Source organism: Tasmannia lanceolata, unplaced genomic scaffold, assembly GCF_043159265.1.
Source record: "Tasmannia lanceolata isolate RefF3 unplaced genomic scaffold, GAP_Taslan_0.1 ptg000024l, whole genome shotgun sequence".
NCBI lineage: Eukaryota > Viridiplantae > Streptophyta > Magnoliopsida > Canellales > Winteraceae > Tasmannia > Tasmannia lanceolata.
The window spans coordinates 14,078,591-14,100,202 of NW_027518701.1; the positions used below are offsets into that span (position 1 = coordinate 14,078,591).

A 21,612-nucleotide genomic window follows, 5' to 3' on the forward strand; every position below is an offset into this window, starting at 1 on the left:
GAAAACGAATTATTTTCCTCTTCATTCCTTTCCCTTTTGCCATGTCTTTCCTTTCCAGGTGACATGGCAGAAGGAAAAGGAATCCAGAGGAAAATGCTTCATTTTTCCTGGAGAGCCTCTTTCCGATATATTTAATCGGAAAGCAAATCTCAAGTAACAAGGAAAAAGTCAATTTTCATGTCATTTTTAGCTTTTAAATAAGAAATTCCATATTTGATAATAGTTTTATCTGAAAAAGAAGTGAACACATAAATTTTGTCTCATCAAGGTCTTGTCAGGGAAGAAAAAGGCATGTGGAATTTCTTATTTAAAAGCTAAAAATGACGTGGAAATTAACTTTTTCCTTGTTACTTGAGATTTGCTTTCCGATTAAATATATCGGAAAGAGGCTTTCCAGGGAAAATGAAGCCTTTTCCTCTGGATTCCTTTTCCTTCTGACATGTCACCTGGAAAGGAAAGGAAAACGAAATCCTTTCCTTTCCTTTCCGGGGAAAAGAAGTGACACTCACGAGATAAACGGTTTGATTCAGGACAACACGAGTGCCATCCATTTTCTTGTAAGCATTTTTTAATGCGATTAGGTTTTTTATTTAACAGGCGGACAAAAGTCTTGCCCATTTTTGCAAACCCATCTTGATCCCCTCAATCCATAAACCTTTGCTTAATGTTCTGTTATGAAAATCTAAACAGTTGTTTTTGTCAGCCCGAAATGATCTCCATTCAGCCTGAAATCTGAACCATTGGTTCATTTTCATGCTAGTCTAGAAGATCAGCCATCGAGATTACACATGTAATGACGAGTGCCATCCTTCTTCTTTTTTTTCAAATTTTTGGATGTGACAGGTTTTTTTATCAACTCTTGCCCATTTCCGCAGACCAATCTTGATCGGACGGTCCAAATCCCTTGATCCTTCAACGTTTGCTTAAGATTCAACCAAAAAAATTTAAACCATTGATTTTTGTCATCTGGAAAGGATCTCCATTCGGTGTGAAATCAGATTGGTTCACTTTCTATGCTAGTCTCAAATATCAGCTATCTAGATTACACAAATAAAGACTGTCTGATCCAAATTAAATAATGTTGAATATTATGATTATATTGATCGATTTTGGGCGGTTAAAGATCCGCCATGGACCTACTTCGCAGATTGACGATCTAGATCATCCAAAGGTGGGGCCCACTGTGTGCTGCTGAAACAATCCTCATACTGAATGGGAAAAGAAAGTGACAAACACGACTTCTCTTTTGGCGTGCGACGAAGTTGCAATTGAAACGTTGTTCTTATTTTACTTTTCCAATTTTGGGTTCAAATATACGTTTACGGAACATGATGCGAGAAACCCGAGGAAAAAAACTTCCAGTCTGTGCATCCTCTATTTGACCTCGCAATCCATTTTCTGCCTTTCTAGAAGACCCACCAACCTCACATAAAATACCCTCTCCAGCCTTTTTTTATTCTACACCTCAGGAATCTGAGCTCGCAATTTTCTCTTTTTATCTTCTTTCCAGCTCCAAAGAACTGAGCTTTTTCTCCTATTGCTATTTCTGTTTGGGTTCATCTTTTGGGATTCTAGAAGAGGGTTTTCAATTTTTCCTCATTCAATCTCTTCTGGGCTTTGTTTTGTGTTCGATTCTAGGACTACTCTATTTGAGATTTCTGGGTTTTCTGCCCCTTTGAGGAATTTTTCTAGATTTATTAGGGGTTTTGGGTTTTCTATACTGGAGAAAGATCTGGGATTTTTAAGGGCAACCCAATACCCTAATATGCCTCCATTTGCAGGTCCTTTACCTCCCTCATATGGGTTTTTTCAGAAAAAGTCAGAATCAAATGTCATCACCATAAATGTTGGAGGGCAGCTTTTTCAGACCACCCCACAAACCCTAACCCTAGCAGGCTCAAAATCCATCCTTTCTACCTTCTCCCACAACCCTTTTGCTCAATCTGATATCCCTTTCATAGACAGAGACCCTGAACTATTCTCCATCCTACTTTCCCTTCTCAGAACAGGCAACCTCCCTTCCAAATCCAAAGCCTTTGATCTCCAAGACTTAATCTCAGAAGCCCAATTCTATAATCTCCAATCCCACCTCATCTCAGCCCTCTCAAATCCTTCTCAATTCGACGCATTCAACCTTGAAAAATCCCTAATTCTCCCCCTAAATGGTAGAGACTCCCCCTCTGCAATCTCAACTACTTCTTATGGTTCAATTCACGTCGCCCATGGAAGCAAAATCACATCTTTTGATTGGTCTCTGCGTAAAAAATCCACAATTCTCACTCAATTTTCGGCCATCGATTCCCTCCTCGCACTTTCACCTTCGATTGCGGCCGCAGGAGCTACCGACTTTTCAGGCCTACAAATTCTAGACCTTGATAAGGGTTTTGTTAAAGAAACGCTGAATTGGGAGAATCAGACTAAGTCTAGTTCTACGGTTTTGGGGATTGGTTCCTCGCCCGAATTCCTATTCACGAGTTTCGAATCAGGCCGTAGGAATTCAAATTCAATCATGGTTTTCGATCTTGGAGGAAGTTTTAGACCAGTTTCAGAGATTGCCCATCAAGAAATATATGGTGCAGAGCTTGATTCCGCGATACCTTCGACTAAATTGGAGTGGATTTCTAGTCTTAATCTGTTAATTGCGTCTGGGTCTCACGGAGGGCCTTTTGGGCTGTTGGGTAATATCAAATTGTGGGATATAAGGTCTTGTAAAGTGGCATGGGAGTTGAAGGAGAAGGTGGATTGTTTTTCTGATGTTACTGTTTCGGATAGTCTGAATGCAATTTTTAAAGTGGGTGTGAATTCAGGAGAGGTTTTTATGGCTGATTTGAGGATGCTTAATGTTGAGAATCCATGGGTTTGTCTTGGTGAGGGAAAAAGGGTGAATGGTAAGAAAGAAGGGGCTGGTTGTAAGATTGAAAGTCATGGAAATCAGGTGTTTTGTAGTAAGGGAGGGGATGTTGAGTTGTGGTCTGAGGTGTTGATGGGTTCTACAAGAAGTAGAGAAGATGAGTTGGAGGACAGGGTTTTTAGGAGGAATTTGATGGGGAGGGTGAAGGATATGGGTGGGTGTAAGATAACCCATATGGGCTTTGGTGGAAATAAGATGGTTTTGACAAGGAAGGATCAGCAATCTGTTGAGGTATGGCAGAGTTCAGTCAGGGTTTGATTCAAAATGTATATTTGACTGATACAAAATCATAAATTGGTGCAAACTGGTTCATCAATTTTGTATTTATTCTTATTTAGATTCTTTTGTAAATGAGATGCTGTTGTTCTGATCAATGAAGCCAAATGGCTTTGCTGCTCAGTCTGTAAGCAAATGCTTTGGTTGTATATATGCCTCATGTAGCAGTTCCTTTGTAGAGCTTTTTATGTTGGTTTTATGTAGATGAATGCAACTTGCTTTACCACATGGTGGGCTGAAGCTCAATCAATTGATGTGTCTGTTGAGAGAGAGAGAGAGAGAGAGTTAATTGGTAATCGGTCAGGTGTTATAAAATCCTGCAAAGGCTGTTGAATGTAGCCCTTTTTGCCATTGACTGGGGCTAAAATACTTTCAAGAGACCTATACAATCCTCAATCTATTGATGTGTCTGTGTGAATCTCAGAGAGAGAGAGAGAGAGAGAGAGAGAGAGAGAGAGAGAGAGGGGTCTGTAATTGGTCAATTTAACTAAAGGACGTGATCTAAAATGCATCTTTAAATAGAAGTCATATATGGGTATTGAATGTAAGTTGTTCTCTGCAATTAAACTGACTGAAGTACTTTGAAGTGCCCTATGAAATTGCTTACTCAATTGCTGCTGCTGTGTAAGAGAGAGAGAGATGTCTGTAACTGGTTAGGTTTAACTAAAGCAGGTGATCTAAAATACATCTCTAAATAGAAGTCCTATATGGGTGTTAAATGTAGGTTATTCTGCCATTGAACAGACTAAAATACTTTGAAGTGCCCTATGAAATTGCCTATTCAATTGATGCTGATGTGTAAGAGAGAGAGAGAGAGAGAGAGATTGTTTTTTTGGGATTAGGTTGTCCTATTCGACGGTTGGAAACACGAGGAAACAATATGGCCGTTCAGGAAATGATTGCTCACTCTCATAACCATGGATATAATAAGGAAAAATTGCCAATCGGTGATATAAAAACACACTTTTGAAAAATTGTTAAATAGGGTTGATAAACCCCCTTTTGAGAGTTTGATAACCCCATTTAGAGGATTGATAACCCCTTTTAGAGACATGATAACCCTATTTCGTCCCTCTCTAACAATTTTTCAAAAGTGTGTCCTTTGTTGGCAATACTCGTATTTTGATGTCCCCCACTGGCAATTTTTCCTGGATATAATATATGTTCATGAGGTGTCAAGGGAAGTAGTTGGGTGCGCAGTGAGCTACCATCCCAACTAACACAAATTATAAAAAGCAACCCATGTGGAGAAGCTAATTGCAGTTGGCTATTCATAAAGTTTGGTAGAGGTCAACAAGTATTTACTTATATTTATATAGCTCTATTTTATGTAAAATATTGGTTGTGGGAAATCTTTTCTGCTTATACGAATAAGCCTTCAAATGAAGGATGTTCTTAGGCAACTGTGCAATTAAATTAAGCCTAATGAAGCATCTTAGAATTAGAAACATTGAACTCAACGAAGGGTAAATTCATATATGCATTTAACAAAGCCTAATCCAATAGTCTTGGCATCCTAGACTAAGAAGTCTTCCGCTCAATGGAGTTGATTGGAGTATGAGGGAGAGAGAGAGAGGCAAAGTCTTAATTTGATTATTGAAATATCCAGTGGACATTAGTCGGAAGTAGACCCAGTCTTCATTTCATTATTGAAATATCTAGTTGACAATCGTTCAAAAAGACCCAATCGTCCAAAAGGGAAGTGATATCAGCATACTAAATAAAGGAATTTGCTAGGAATTTCAGGAAAAGCCATTACACTGCCGACTTCTGCATGAGAGAAAAGCTACACATGCTCTCTTTTCAACATATGTTTCTCTTATTCATTTAGTTCTTCCGTGGTGCCTGTTCTCTCATGCAAAAGTCTGCCGAAATGGCTTTCCTCGAAATTGCCTAGAAAAATACTATATGTCTATATGTGAAATCATATTAGGAGGTAGGAACATATGAAGGAGAGACATCCACTTTAATATGACATCGATTTGATTTAGAATGCTCATTTGGTAGGCCCTTCCTGTGAGATGACATAGGCTCAAATTCGGACATCACATCAGAAGTCATTCCAAGTCCTACCAAGGGCTTGCAAACGTAGATCAACTAAACTAAGATCAATCCACATTCCATTCCCCAATCAGGTAGCCAAGATGTTATCTCTACATTAGAGCATAATGCTGAGAGTTGCATCACGTAATATCGCGTAAGGTCTCCTTGGTTGCAGGGTACGTAGTGGAATCAGGCGGCATTTTGTTGTTAAAGGCTCTTTTGTTATGTAAAATTCCTATTTCCGCATATCTTTCGATTGATTACAATTAGTCATAATCAATGTTTAGTATAAAGCACTCGAGATAAGCATGCGAATATAAGGTAAAGATAAGAAAAAGAATATCTTAATCGTAATCCATCTAAGTTACCTAATCCATCCAAAATTCTTGATCCACCACACACAATCCAACTTTCAGATCTGAGAATCCCTGACATTCCTCCTCAAACATATGTGGATTGAAAAATTTACATCCGTTTGATATTACAATACAACTTGCAAATTAAAATTCCTAATTTGATGCACAAAAATGAAAACTGAGAGACCATCTACTGAAGATGTTTCTATGTTGCTGAAGATGATGATTTTCTCTTGCTTGATGACTGATGCTTGTTGCCGAAGAGTATGTACCTTGGAAGATAAAGCTTAATAGGCTTGCTGTGACTCTAGCCTCCATGTACGACCTTTCATGGACCGATTTTTTGTTAGTAAAGGTGCCCTAAAAATGGGATTTCTTCCTAATATTAAGGGTTAGATAGGAAAGATATGATTATTAAAATATCTTATTATTTAAGATAAAATTAAAAGGAATATAAGTTGCATAAGGAAACTTCTTTCCTTGGAGATAAAGAGAGAGGATCTCATGGGAGATTTTTTAGGAGATTCTTATGGAGTTTTAAATGCAAACAAATTTGTGTATAAACAAATCACACACCCAACTTGGGCATGCAAAACGTCCAAAATTTGTTGGACTTTGTTTTTTTTTAAAAAGGTGAAAAAGTTGCACACAACTTTGGGTAAATCTTATTTGAGATCTTTTAGGATTTCAAAAAGCAAAACAAATACAAACTCTAAATATATATAAAGGGGTGGACATTTGTTTTTAGAGTAGATTTGCTTTTAGAAAACCTCCCAAAAGTGAAAATGTTTCTCCATCTCTCTCTCTCTCTCTCTCTCTCTCTCTCTCTCTCTCTCTCCATTACTTCTATTTAATACTCTTAAAGCTCCATATAGGATTGAGATAATCCCACCCATTATATCTGATTTAGATCAGATCCCTAAATAGAAAAAGATTTGTTCTATCCTTTTGTGTAAAGATCAAAGGATCCCATCAGATCAACTTGCGGCGTTCGCGAAGAATGGTTCGTTCGTGACGATTCGGGGAGTAGATCAAGCAGACGATATTCTTCGTGGTAATTTCTACAAATGTATGATTTTTATCTGTTTATTTTATCTCAAAAATATAATCTAGTTCCTAGAAATCCTGGGCTAAGGGCAGAATTGAAAAATGAATAATTATATTATGCGATTTAATCCGCTGCGCATAGCGATTTTGCCTAGGGATTATACGACCCTTCTAACAAGTGGTATTAGAGCAAACTAGGGATTATATTAGGAGGCTAACGAACCAAAGATAAGTCATGCGATTACCCGTTGTAAGTCCGGACGATTATCTCGGTATCCGAGGTTCCTAATCTTTGTGATTTTAATAGACATAGGACTATTTTTAGAAAACAGCGAATCTAATCTGTTTGCTGGATTTTACGGATGATCGCTTTACGTGGTTGGATATTACACTTGAATACGAGTCCAACGCATTAAGAATCATCGAAATCCGACGGGCGGATTAGGAGATATGATTTTTTGAATTTGCATGTAATTTGCTGGAATTGCTGGAATTTTGGTGCGAAAATTAAAACAGGTTTTTGATTTTCACCCCAAACAAGTTTGAAAAACCTGTAACCCATGTATGGACTTTTCATACAATGTCTTGGGGAGTTTGTAGCATGATCAGAACCATGATAGGTCTTTTCGGATAATTGAATCCCACTCAAAGTTATCCAAAAGGTCATGCTATCCGGATTATGTCCCTGGTACAGGACAAATTTTTGTTTTTCCTATCAAACGATATTGTTTTCGCTCAAAATTTTTTATGGTGATTTCTTATTTCTTATAAAAGTGGTTTATGATGATTCTAATGGAAATCAGGATGGTTATGTATTAATTAAAAATTAATCAACCCATTAAAAGTGCAAAATAATAGCTTAAGGTGAATATTGGGTAGAAAGGGAGTTTGGACCTCAACTTGTGCGCTACAAGCATAAGTTAATTTATAGTTTTATGTGCTGATGTGCAAGTGATTTATCTTATCATTCGTGGTTTGTTCCACATATTGTCCACAATGCATAATTTTAGTTTTATTTAATTGTTATACTCCCTCTAGGCAGCTGGGCGGACAACTGATTTCCCATAGAGATTTGATCATTATGTATAGATTACTAAGGCTACTGTAGGATACTAGGGTAGTTTATTTTATATTCAAATAAGCTCAATTAATGATCGGATCATTGACTTGGAGGCTGACGAACGGATCAAATCAACCGGGGCATGGAGATGCTTTAGAAGGTCTGGCAAAGGATGGTGGTTTTTTATTCGACCAAGGACAGACATATATGTTGATGTCGCTGATTTATTTAGCAATTTTTGAGGGGGCATATATCTAAAATTCACCCCTTTGGATGATTCGCCTTGAGGTCGGAGAATTTTCTTAGTGCGAAAGCACTTAGTTACCCAAAATTCACCCTTGGTTTGGTAATGTGGAGTCGTGGGGATACCCTTATTATAATAAGGTTAGTGGGAGTTCCCTACAACCCAAATACCAAATTGAGCCTATGGTTTGGATGGATGTGTTCATGTGATGGATGCCTTATGATTGCTTTATGCTTGTTTAATGTGCATGTTTTATTCCATTAAATGGTTGTTTGCTTAAAACATGCAAGTAATGTTATATTCACACTCCAACTATAAAAATACCCTCATTATAATATTAAGTTGTTAAATGGAGTTCAAATTGAAAGAATTAAACTCCATGGCCTTTCATATCCATCTAGTGGTTGGCTAATCAAGAGAATAGAACGTCACATGCCAAAGTATAAGCCGATTCCATTCCCTTGGATAGAATAACTGTTAGATTCCCATGGGGATAAGGGAAACATGCAAAAATGCAAAAGTCACATGCCAAAGCAGAAGATTTTGTAAATTTACATTATTTTTCTAGGCAATGGGTCTAACTTAACCATTCAAAGGGTATTGAAGCCCAAAGGATAAACATACCGCGATGCTTGGAGGCCAAAAAGGAAAATCGGATATTATGTGAGACATAATGGATTAGAAGAATCCGCTTGTTTAAAGTTATGAATACGTTTCTGATACCCATTGGAGAAATTACAAATTTCTTTTGATTTACGAGGTTGAGGGGCTCGTGAATGAGACGTACAATTGGTGGTACCATCGTAGATCGAAAACCAAGATCCGATGGAAATATGTCATGAAATTAATGAACTTAAATTTGGTAGTCTTACTAATGTGTGTCTCTCTTTTTCATTGAATTTAGATTAATGACTTCCTTCAACTCACTAGCTAGAATCCTAGAAGATAATAAGTTAACCGACCCTAATTACATTGACTGGAAAAGGAATTTGATGCCAGTTTTAACAGCTGCGAAACTTTACTGGTTCTTACGACTGCTGAACCTGAAAAAGCCTACTAACGATGCCTCACAGGCTAAAAGGGATAGGAGGCAGAAATGGACTGATGATAATGAAATAGCTAAGTGTTATATCCTTGGCTCCATATCCAATGTGTTGCAACAGCAACATGTTGGAATGGCTACAACGATGGAAATAATGATTAATCTAAAAGAATTATTTGGAGAGTAGAATCGCACAGTTACACCGATTGCGATAAAGGGCCTTGTATCCACTAAGATGGTAGAGGGAACCCCGGTCAGGGACCATATGTTAAAGATGATGGATTTTCTTAATGAACTCGACATCTTGGGGGCCATCATGGATGCAGAAACATAGATAGACATTGTTCTTGCTTCCCTACCAGGGTCATTCAAAGAGTTTGTAATGGCCTATCATATGAACAAGTTGACAATGACGTTGACTAAGCTATTAAACCAACTCCAGTCAACTGAAGATCTGCAGAAGGTAAATAAGAAGAGTGTCTTCTTAGCTGAGGATAATGTAACTTCAGTCTCCAAACCGAAAGATAAGGGGAAAAGAAGGAGAAAAGGCCAAGCCTCCAAGAAAAGGGCTCTAGTAGTTAAGAATAAGAAAACTTTTAAGAAAAAGTCAACCAAAAGCAACGATGCATGCTTCCATTGTGGCAACCCTGGACATTGAAAGAGGAACTGCAGGAGCTACTTAGCTAGCAAGCAAGGCGACAAGCCTTCTCAAGGTATGTCGCAAGTTTTTGTTGCTGAAACCAATATGATTGGTCCTGCATTTTCCTGGTGTGTAGATACTGGTGCGACCTCACACATCTGCAATGTTTTGTAGGGGTTAAGGATAAGCAGAAGGCTGACTGATGACGAACTCAACCTACAGGTTGGAACTGAAGCAACTGTTGCAGTTCAGGCTGTGGGTGATTACTATTTGGCATTTTCTAGGAGATACTTACTATTAAAAGATTGTCTTTATGTTCCTTTCGTAAGAAGGAATTTGATTTCTATCTCTAAACTTATTTCAGATGGATATTTAGTAGATTTTAATAAAAGTTCAGTTTTTATTAAAAGAGAAAATTCTATTATTGTGGAAGGTGCACTAGTAGATAGTTTGTATCTGATTGACGCAAAATAAAATGTGAGTAACATTAAAAGTATTCCAATCGTTGATGTTCCGAATATCAAAAGGGCATGGAACACTATAATTCCAACTCAACTTTGGCATCTTCGATTAGGTCATATTGGTGCAGAACGGATCACAAGGTTAGTGAAAGATGGTCCATTGAATTCTATTCAAGTGGAACCATTTCCAACTTGTGAATCCTGTCTACAGGGCAAAATGACCAAAATTCCTTTTAAAGGCAAGAGTGCAAGAAGTGCAAGTGTGTTGGAGTTAATACATACGGATGTTTGTGGACCTCTTTCTCATCGGGTTTGTCTACTTTGTGACTTTCATGGATGACCATTCAAGGTACGAATATCTATACCTAATGCGACGTAAGTCTGAGACCATTGAAAAGTTCAAGGAGTTCAAGAATGAAATAGAAAACCAGTTCAACAAGAAAATCAAGACTCTTCGCTTGGATCGGGGAGGAGAGAATCTCTCGGATGAGTCTAATGACTACTTAAAAGAACATGGAATAACGTCTCAATGGACTCCACCTGCCACACCCGAGTTGAATGGTTTGTGAGCAAGAAGGAATCAAACTTTGTTAGACATGGTTCGATCCATGATGAGTTTTGCCAAGGCAACACTGTTTCTTTGGGGGTATGCCATAGAAACAACATTCTATATCCTTAATCGAGTCCCAACTAAGTCAGTACCAATGACTCCATATGAGTTATGGTATGGTAGAAAACCCTCATTGAATCACATGAGGATATGGGGCTGTCCTGCCCATGTTAAAAAGATAAGTCTTGACAAGTTAGAGACTCGAACCGAAATGTGTCTCTTTATTGGATATCCTAAGAAAACAAAGGGTTATTGGTTTTATAACCCTGGTGAACAAATTTGTGTTGTAAGCCGGAATGCCACATTCTTAGAAGAAGAGTTCATCCAAGATGCAGGTGAGATGGAGATGATTGCTTTAGAAGAGCAATCTGATAATCCAATAGAGAGATATGAGGAAACTGAGAAAGAATCTAATGAGCCTACTCCGTCACTTCGACATAGTATTAGGGAGCTCAGAAGACCCAATAGATATCTCTATATGGGTGAGGAAATTAATCCAAACATAGAAGAAACGGATCCCCTTAACTATAGAGAGGTGATGTTAGACATCAATGCAAGAAAATGGTTAGATGCTATGAAATTCGAAATGGACTCTATGTATTCCAACAAGGTCTGAACTCTGGTTGATCCACCAGAGGTTTTAAGCCCATTGGATGCAAATGGATCTTCAAGAGGAAGAAGGGCCCGATGGAAAGGTGGAGACCTATAAGGCACGGTTTGTGGCAAAGGGTTATATTCAAAATGCTAGAATTGATTATGAGAAAACCTTCTCGCCTGTAGCTATGTTAAAGTCCATCAGGATTTTGTTACTTATCGCTGCACATTATGATTATGAGATCTGGCAGATAGATGTCAAAACTGCTTTCTTGAATGAAAACGTTCAAGAAGATATTTGTATGGTCCAGCCAGAGAATTTTGAGGCTGCTGGAGAAGATAATCAGAAAGTATGCAAGTTGCAAAGATTCATTTATGGACAAAAGCAAGCATCTCGCAGTTGGAATCATCGTTTTGATCAAGCAGTCAAAGAGTTTGGCTTCTTTCAAAATGTTGATGAGGATTGTGTATACAAGAAGGTCAATGTGAGTGCCGTAACCTTTTTGGTTCTATACGTGGATGACATTCTACTCATTGGGAATGATGTAGGAATGTTATCTAACACAAAGTTATGGCTTTCCAGTACATTTGCAATGAAAGATCCGCGTGAAGCTTCTTATATATTAGGACTTAAATTGTTTAGGGACCCAAAAAGTAGGAAGCTTGGGCTATCACATGAGGCTTACGTAGACAAAATATTGGCAAGGTTTAATATGGCAGATTCCAAAAAGGGATTAATCTCCTTCAGGCATGGAATCAGGCTATCCAAGAAGATGTCTCCAATGACATATAAGGAGAAGCAGATGATGAATAAAGTTCACTATGCTTCGGCTGTGGTAAGTCTTATGTACGCCATGTTATGTACGAGGCCATATATCTGTCATTTTGTACATGTGGTTAGCAAATATCAGTCAGACCTAGGTCCTCAGCATTGGATGACATTTAAATATATTTTAAATAGCTTAGGAGAACCAAACATTATTGTTTGGTTTATGGGGTAGACGAGTTAGTCATTTTTGGCTTTACCGACGCGGACTTTCAGTCTGACGTTGATGGCATGAAGTCTTCTTCAAGCTTTATTTTCACTTTGGCTAGTGGAGCAATATCTTAGAGGAGTTGTAAACAAGACACCACAGCAGATTCAACCACTGAAGCGGAATATATCGCTGCCAATGAAGCGGCAAAAGAGGCAGTATGGCTGCGGAAGTTTTGGATGACCTTGGTGTCGTTCCCTCTGTTGAGAGACCAATTATGCTGTATTGTGATAACAGTGGGGATATTGCTGAAGCAAAGGAACAAAGATCTCATCAGAAGTCTAAGCACGTCTTTCAGAAGTATCATGTGATACGGGAGATCATAGATAGAGGAGATGTTTCCATAGCAAAGGTAGCTTCGGCGGATAATGTGGCAAACCCTTTCACTAAGTCCCTTAGTTAAAAAGTGTTTGACAAGCATGTAGAGGGAATGGGTCTAAGATATATGCACGACTGGATCTAAAGTCAGTGGGAGATTACTTTAAATTCTAGTGTATCTTGCATTTTTTTAATAAAGAATTATTTCATGACATCTTTGGGTGCTATTTTGTTAATATGTGAGATGTGCATGTTTTTACACATATTAGTCCTTAGGTAGCAAAGTAGGAATACCATGCTCAAGGATTCACAGATCTTAGGGAGCAGGGAGATATGAAATTTCAGTTCTTTGCAAACCTTAAAAGTTCCTGATTGGGGTGGAGATTGGACATCTTCTCCTGTACACAACCAGCACCAGTCTTGCTAACATGCACGTGTCGTCGGGTGACTTATCTCAGTCATTTGGCTAGTGGACCCTAAGCAAGAAGAGTGGGAGCAGCGATTGGGAGCGCGCTCTGAACTGGATCTCATTGGAATAGCCTGTGGACAGGAGATAGTAAGGCTATTCCACCAGACATGACCCTTTACATGTCCTTTGACCCGTGGGCCCGTCCCGTTATCTTGGTCCATCTTACAATGGTTCTCTTATGAATCATTTAGGGGTGGTACTGGAATCGTTGACAAACCTATGAGACTAATAGTGATAGCCGACAAGAAATTCTTCACCTCATATACATGAGGGTACCATCTACAGTTTTGGTTAGAGCAGTAGGCCTATAAAATAACTGGCCAGGTGGATTTGATAAATGTTTTATCAAATATTTTTACGAAAATATTTTGATTGGTTTTAGCAAATGCATTTGCGGGCCTAAGTTACTTGACTGAAAGGTATACCTAGAGTGGGCCCAGGGGTAGTATATGTCCACCCCTTGTAGGACCCAACTCTGTAGATGGAGAATGGAGAAAGGACTTACGCATATTGGATGTGATTAGGGGTAAGATAATTTGACGGTCATCTTCAGGGTTACGTCTCGATGAAGGCCACTGACTCAATGTGATTGTGGTTTTAGAACTACGGAGAAATATTGCAGTGGGGCCCACCATTGGGCTCTGCAGGATCGACCGTTGAATCCATGCAACTATCCCACTCACAACTCGAATGACCAAATGTATTTATTAGATATGGTCCCACATTTATTTGATTGTACAAACAAACTTGTTTCGTTGCATTTGATGCAAAAAGGGAACGGATATCATAGTGTATGTACACTATGTGATAGATTGGAATACCAAATTGGTTAAGTGTTAACCAAAAAGGTATTAAAGGTATTATATAATGTCTAAATGGATCTTTATTCTCATTGGATTGAATCATTTATTTTATTGGAAGAATTAAATAAATATTTGAAAAGGTGCCCTAAAATGAAATTTCCTCCTAATATTAAGGGTTATATAGGAAATATATGACTATTAAAATATCTTATTATTTAAGATAAAATTAAAAGGAATACTAGTTGCATAAGGAAACTTCTTTCCTTGGAGATAAAGAGAGAGGATCTTTTAGGAGATTATTATGGAGTTTTAAATGCCAACAAATTTATGTATAAACAAATCACACACCTGACTTGGGCATGAAAAACATCCAAAATTTGTTAGACTTTATTTTTTTTTAAAGGTGGAAAAGTTGCACACAACTTTGGGTAAATCTTACTTGAAATCTTTCAGGATTTCAAAAAGTCAAAACAAATATAAACTCTAAATATATATAAAGGGGTGGACGTTTGTTTTCAGAGTAGATTTGCTTTTGGAAAATCTCACAAAAGTGAAAACGTTTCTCCATCTCTCTCTCTCTCTCCATTACTTCTATTCAACACTATTAAAATTCCATATAGTATTTAGATAATCCCATCCATTGGATCTGATTTAGATCATATCCCTAAATAGAACAAGAGTTGTTCTATCCCTTTGTGTGAAGATCAAAGGATTCCCATCTGATCAACTTGCGGCGTTCGCGAAGAAGGGTTCGTTTGTGACGATTCAGGGAGTAGATCAAGCAGATGACCTTCTTCGTGGTAATTTCTACGAAGGTATGACTTTTATCTTTTTATTTTATCACGAAAATATAATCTAGTTCCTAGAAATCCTGGGCTAAGGGCAGAATTGAAAAATTAATAATTATACTATGCGATTTAATTCCGCTGCGCATAACGATTTTGCCCGCGGGTTATACGACACTTCTAACATTTTTAAATATCGATCTTCAAGGAAGGAAATGGGTCATAATGGACCAAGCCTCAAAGGACAAATTATCATGGTTGCTTTTACTTACCGATCCTCATGGAATTAGACATCATGGGTCAGCTTTTCTGCTGATCGTCATGGAATTGGAAACTACTTAGGCATGCGCCTCAATAAATCGAGGCACGTCAACTGGGTAGAGCTCCAATTTCATGTACGCATTTCAAAGAGGTACCACGACTGAAATGAATGAGATTTAAAAAAAAGGAGAAAAAAGTAAATGAGATGAGCAACAACAAATGGCTTGCGGAAAATATCAATGAAAAAAGTATAGAGAAAAATGTAGACTGCATGATATTTTTGTTTGGTAGGTAGCAATATCAAATTTGAGGGTGTACTAATGGAAGGTGGGGCTCTGCTATGAAATCCTAGAATGCAACATCTGTTTTTAAGGGAGGTGTTAATATCTGTAGACACCCCCATTTTACTACGCTTTAAAAAGCGAAAGATTCGGTAGTATCTTGAGTCCGTATTCAGCATTAGATTAGGCATCCATGCTTTAGGGTAGATTTCACCTCATTATGGGAGTTTTGAAGTTGATTTGCGATCCTGAAGGTCTCTTTTGGCCTCCGGAAGATGTAAAATCAAGTTTCTAAGCAAGTGAAAAACCTGTTATTTTTAGAATTTTCAGGGTTTCCCTCATTTTTGCCCATTTTGCACTACAGGGGTATTTTGGTCATTCCTGATGTGTCCCGTTTGAACCCCGAGCTGTGTCCGAGAGATCTTGAGCGATTACATGAATTTTGAAAAAGCTGCTATTTTTAGAAACTCATGGGGCTTCCACATTTTCATCATCTTATTGATATTTCAATCATTTCTCATATATCCAAAACCATCTCGAGGGTACGGCTGATGGATTAGGAGTAATTTTGTAAGATTTGGAAAACCTGCTAAATTTAGATCTCTTAAGATTTTCTCTTAGTCTTGCACTTCGGGGATATTTTAGACATTTCCAACATATCATATCTGGTCCCTAAGTTGTGTCTAAGAAATCTTGAGTCCGTTCATAAATTTCAGAAAATCTGTTATTTTTGGAATTTCTCATGGTTTTTCCTAGTCTCGCCAAATTCTAGCACCTCGGGATAATTTGGCATTTTCCTGTGTAATTCTTTTGATTCCCAAAATATGTCTGAGAGATTATGAATGATTTCCTGAATTTTGGAAAACCTGCTAAATTTAGAATTTCTCAGGGGTTTCGCTTAATTTGAAAATTCTAAGTGTTGAGGGCATTTTGGGTATTTTTAGGGGATACCAAATGATCATGTTTAATATTGCTCACCGAAATGACCCAATTTTAAAAGTTTCTATTTTTTATGTTTGACCACAAAGACTTTTCATTTATAATTTTTCCCTTTAGGGGGAACCAATCTGAGGGTATTTTGGTCGCATTTGGATGTCTAACAGTCAAATATGGGCATTTTGGTCCGAAAAGTTATTTTCCAAAAAAGATGGTCTGGTCATGTGCGAGGGATGCACCATAAATGTCAAATGGGTTGGGTCCATATATAGAATGTTGAATTTAGAAAGATTTTATTGAATTTTTACAGAAAAACCCGAAACCTGTGTGAAATGGCCCATTGGGCTAAAGCCCGCAAAAATGGAGCTCATGTGGGTTCACCCATATGGGTCGACCACCATGGTGGGCACCCCACATGGCTGACCCACATGAGTTGAGCACCCAACCTTGATGATGTCACAATGGTGACATCATATTTGTTAAAAGAAAAATAAAAAGAATAAAAAAAAAAGAAAAGAAGGAAAAAGGAAAAGATGAATGATTGCTTAAAAATATTTTCTTCCAAAGAAGCAATGTGAAATGAGAATAGCATGTCTTGATTGACAAGAAATTAAGATTGGAATCAAATCAAATTTGGAAACAAAAAAGAAAGAAAGCAAGAGGGGAAAATTGGAAACAAGCCAAAAAGGGAGCTCTCACATTGGAAACTACTATTTCTCTCTTAATCCTAACTTTTTTGTATAAAAATCAAAGCAAACAATCCTAGAAAGGATTAAAAAAAAATCCAAATTCGTCCTTTTTCTCTCTCCTCCCAAAAAAAAAACCTCTTCTCTCTTAAACTGTGTTTATCTCTCTCAAAGATTTTTCACAAAAGGGATTCTTGAATTCCCTTTTCTTCTTCAACAAATCTCATATCAAGGATCTTTGGGGTATTCTTTTGGGTTTTCTTCATCATACCAAAGGGTTGGATAAAGTGAATATCTCGGATTACCAACCCAAGAGACAAGGAGCGCGATCAACGGTATGTTCTTTATCTTTGTAATATCAAAAGTAGGAAAGCATGCTAGGGTTTTGTGGACCCCGATCCGAGAGAGGCGGGGGGGCGAGCCCCCCTAGAAAGTCTCTAAATCATCCACGTGAAGGAGAGCTCCACCAAGGAACTCTCGAAAGAGTGCCCCTCACAGCATGAGCGGTGATGTAAAGTGAGATACCTCTCGATTCGGGGACTAGCCCGGATTCGAGGCGTACCTCAAACAAAGAAAGAGTCGCCATCCAAGGAAGTAGGCCCTGGATCCCATGCTGTGCTCTGTCGCAACAGATAACCAGAGATACAAAAGGTCCGCGCCTGATGACGAATGGGAAAGGGGTTAGGCGCCCCCAATTCGCCCAAGTGCAAGCACCTGGTCTCTTATGCCATTTATTATTAACTTTGAAGACTTTTGGGCGAAAATCATGCGAAATGGGAACGAATATCCCCGAGATAACGTCTAGGTAATCATGCATGTCTCAGAGATGAATAAGAAGCACACACAAAAGAAATGGAAGACATGTCACCTAAGAATAGTTAGGTTATGAGTGTCATGCCTAATTGGTGTCTGAGTTCTGATGGACAAACTCATGCATGCTACAGCTAAAGGTATAAAGTCTATACATGAAATTAAGAAAACACAGCAAAACACATAACATGACAAACCCTAGACTCTAATGCGATACTTGACTCGGACCAAGATGGCCATCCATCCTGGCTGCACTACGTATCCCGGCCTCGAGAAGAATCAGAGTCAACGTAGTTCGGTGACCTATGCTAAACTACAATGCCTAACCCTCCAGGACCGCTATCCTAGACTCGATCAACTAGACTCGACTAGTTTTTAAAGCTTCTTGCTACTACTTAAGTTCAAGTGAATTGTAATTTTTAGGACTCTCTATATGCTCTAACTAATGCAGGTGGGCCCTACACCCTATGTGTGACTAGGCTGTGTGTCCTAAGGAAAACCATGGGCTATCTAAGCGCATTCTAGTCTAGCCATCGGCTCGACTAAGTGTCTAACCGACCACGACTCGAGACCTCCTAACTCTGAGGACACTCACACGACAAGACTCAGCATATCAACACAAACAGGACAGACTCCTAACTCTAAGATACCCCAATCGCCTAGGACAGACTCCTAACTCTATGGGAAGATCTTTTGAAAATTGTTGGTAAGGTTATTTTGAAGAATTTTTATAGTTTTGGAAGGTTTGAAAGGTTTTGAAGCTTATAGAAGTTTCTGAAGTTATGAAGTTATGACTGAACTCGGGATGCCAGCTGCAAGCCCGAGCTGCCTACGTACCCCTCAGCTAGGGATCAAGCCATCCGTAGTTCGGACTAGATTTTCCTAACTACACTCTTAAAGACTCAAGATTTTTGAGATTTTTGATGTTTTGAAGTGTTTTTGTTATTTTTGACACAAGAGGACAGAATCCTATCATCATAAGGGTATGACAGACTCCTGATATCCCGCAAAGGTTGGACAGCATCCTATGCTTTACGGGGGAATTGGACAGAATCACGACTCTGCAAGGGTTGGACAACATCCTATACCTTGCAAGAGCGGATAAAAATCACATGACTTGATGAGAGGATGGACAGAATCCTAACCTCTATGATGATAGGACAGACTCCTGAAAGATTGACTCTCTAAGTAAGGACAGACTCCTATGCTAAAGGACTGACTCTGAAAGATGGAAGGACGGAATCCTAAACTTTATGAAGGGATAGGACAGAATCCTAAACTCTACAAGGGTAGGACAGACTCCTAAACTCTCTATGACAGACTCTAAAGAGGAAGAAATCCCTTAACCTGGGAAAACTCTAAGGCAGGAAAGGAAAGGGTTGGCTCAAGAAGCATTCCGTCATAGCCTCCCCGGAGGAAAGGAATTTTGAAACCAAAAGAAAACACGAAAACGAAGGAAACCCCCGAACCCGATATATGGATCCCGCGAAGAGAAAGAAAGGAAGGGGAAGATGGTATGAATGCTACCGTGTTTGGATAATGATATCAAGCTCGCCTTGCTTCCCATCACATAACTCCTCTCAAGAAAGAAGTTTTGCTCGACGATTTCGCGAAAAGCCATTTCACAACCAATTCTTGCATGTAACATCAGTTGCCCCCTTTTGGACTGAATGAATAGAACAAAATGTGCTCAATTGTCATCTATGTATTATGGTTCTCACACACAAGAGCTGACAGCAAAACGGCTTTACATGAACTCGCCTAGCAAATCCCAAAAATATAATAACCCCTTGCTGAATAAAATCCTAGGAAAGGGTCAATTGACATACAAGATAAAAAGAAAGAACCGGTCCTATAAAATCAATACCCTTCAACTTCCTATGTAAAATAGAAAGAGAGAGGGTAAGGCTATGCAACAGTATTATCAATGCTGTGATTATGCTTTCTACATGAGACACCATGTCCAAATATTTGAAGAGTATGCAGAGAACATCACTACAATTAACAGAAAACATCTCCAAGACAGTTAAGAAAGAAGAGACGCTGGATTTATTGTAATGCATAAAGCCAAAATTCCCATACTCCAGGCTCAGGCTCAATTCAATGAATGAAGAACAAATACAAGCCCAAGTAAATCGATACATACTTATATATGAATTAATGCTCAACCACAGTCATGGACCTGATGGAATAATGTTTATACAATTTGTAAAGCCCATTTAATTATCATGACCAAGATTCTATCACTGGATTGAAAGACAAATGTAGGGTACGAGCCATGAAACCACTTTAGTAGTCACAAAATTATTCCAAAGCAATAATCATGTTCCAAAACTACATATCTAATATTCACATGACAAATTGCGAGAAACGACTACGAATTTTACTATGAATTATCCCCTAAATTGAATCCAAGAGTTCTAGAACATGAGAGCTAATAAAACACATATCAATCAATCAAAATTAGACCAACTCATGCTTTCAAGAATCTCCATAATTGTATAAGCCGTGAACCAGATGTTATGCTTCTCGAGGCTCAAATATTATTATTGCAGGACCATAGAATCCAAGCAAAACAAAGACATGGATCAAGATAAGATTCTATGGTACTTGAGCATATACTTTTCCGAGATAAAACCATTTTACAACAAGAAGACAATCTGAAATCTAATCATGTATTAAACATCATTCCATCAAAGAGAAAATTGGAAGAGGAATAGTTAGAGAAAACTCAAATTTTACCTGAGTGTATTGAATAGACTTGGACTCACCTTTTCCCCTTCTTTTCTCAGATCTTTCTTTCTCAGCCACTCCCATTTGATTTCTCCCTCTCTCCAGCTATTGATCTGTCCTCTTCTCTTGATCTCTCAACCCTTCTCCACTAAAACTCCAAATGAAGAGAAAAAGATGAGAATTGCCTTTTGATGTTTCAAAGTGAAAAAGAGAAGAGGCTTTGGTGGTCCGATTCAATTGCAATCGGTCGGATTTTGCAGAGGATATAGAGAGATAAAAAAACGGGGAAGATATTAGTGTTGATGGTGGAGGAAATGAAGAGTTTTTAGGGATTTAGGGTAGCTGAAATGACGGAATGGGTGCCGGATTCCAGCACAGTTTGCCGGAGAAGAAGGCTCTCTCTCTCTCTCTCTCTCTCTCTCTCTCTCTCTCTCTCTCTCTCTCTCTCTCTGTTTCTTTCTTGGGGATGAGGAAGCAGATGGGTTCAGATTGGGGTAGAAATGAAGAGGGTTTGAAGTGAAAATGGTGGTGGTCCGGCCGGAATTAATGGAGAGGGCCTTACCGGAGGTGGCGGTTGGAGGAAGGAGAAGAGAGGGGTGGTGGAGGTTGGCTGAGATGGCAGTGGAAGATGGGTGTGCCCGTTAATGGTGGAGGCGCAGCCAGAGTTGGGAGAGTTTGGGTTTTCGAAAATGGGTTTTGGGAAAAACGGCTGAGATGGAGAAGAGGGTTTGGATGGTGTGGGTAAGGGTGTCAATTTTGGCTCGGGCTCGGGCTCGGAAGCTCGCTCGAGCTCAGCTCGAATCCTTAACCAGTCGAGCCGAGCTGGCTCGTTAAGCTTAACGAGCCGAGCCCGAGTTAGGCCAGGCTCGGCTCGGCTCGGCTCGTTAAGGCTCGTTAAGAATTTAATATATTTAAATATATATATATATATATATATATATATTATATATTAATATATACATTAAAAGGGTTGTCCATGGAGTGAAAGGGGGGGGGCAAAATATGTCACTTCATTTTTGGAACCCCATTTGTTACTAGGACCACCCCCCATAGTGTAAAAAAAGTAGTCAAATTACACTAGTAGGGCTGTCCAGGGAAGATGAGGGGTGTGAACATAATATAACCCGAGCTCGGTAAGGCTCACGAGCCTGGCCGAGCCGAGCCCGAGCCGAGCCTCACTTGTGAGCTTAACGAGCCGAGCCGAGCCTGGCC

The 21,612-nt window shown here is 38.8% G+C and overlaps 3 protein-coding genes across 3 annotated transcripts; all 3 read left to right on the plus strand.

Annotated features, from left to right (window-relative positions):
- Positions 1 to 1,305: 1,305 nt before the first annotated feature.
- Positions 1,306 to 3,365, plus strand: LOC143857328 (BTB/POZ domain-containing protein At5g41330-like). Its single transcript, XM_077367753.1, has one exon. It carries the CDS (start codon positions 1,766 to 1,768, stop codon positions 3,167 to 3,169), a length of 1,404 nt encoding a protein of 467 aa, XP_077223868.1. The 5' UTR covers positions 1,306 to 1,765; the 3' UTR covers positions 3,170 to 3,365.
- A 5,480-nt stretch (positions 3,366 to 8,845) lies between these two features.
- LOC143857066 (uncharacterized) lies at positions 8,846 to 9,166 on the plus strand. The gene has a single exon (XM_077367338.1). The coding sequence runs from the start codon at positions 8,846 to 8,848 to the stop codon at positions 9,164 to 9,166; it is 321 nt and encodes a 106-aa protein (XP_077223453.1).
- A 1,618-nt stretch (positions 9,167 to 10,784) lies between these two features.
- LOC143857067 (uncharacterized) lies at positions 10,785 to 11,306 on the plus strand. The gene has a single exon (XM_077367339.1). It carries the CDS (start codon positions 10,785 to 10,787, stop codon positions 11,304 to 11,306), a length of 522 nt encoding a protein of 173 aa, XP_077223454.1.
- The last annotated feature ends 10,306 nt before the right edge of the window (positions 11,307 to 21,612 follow it).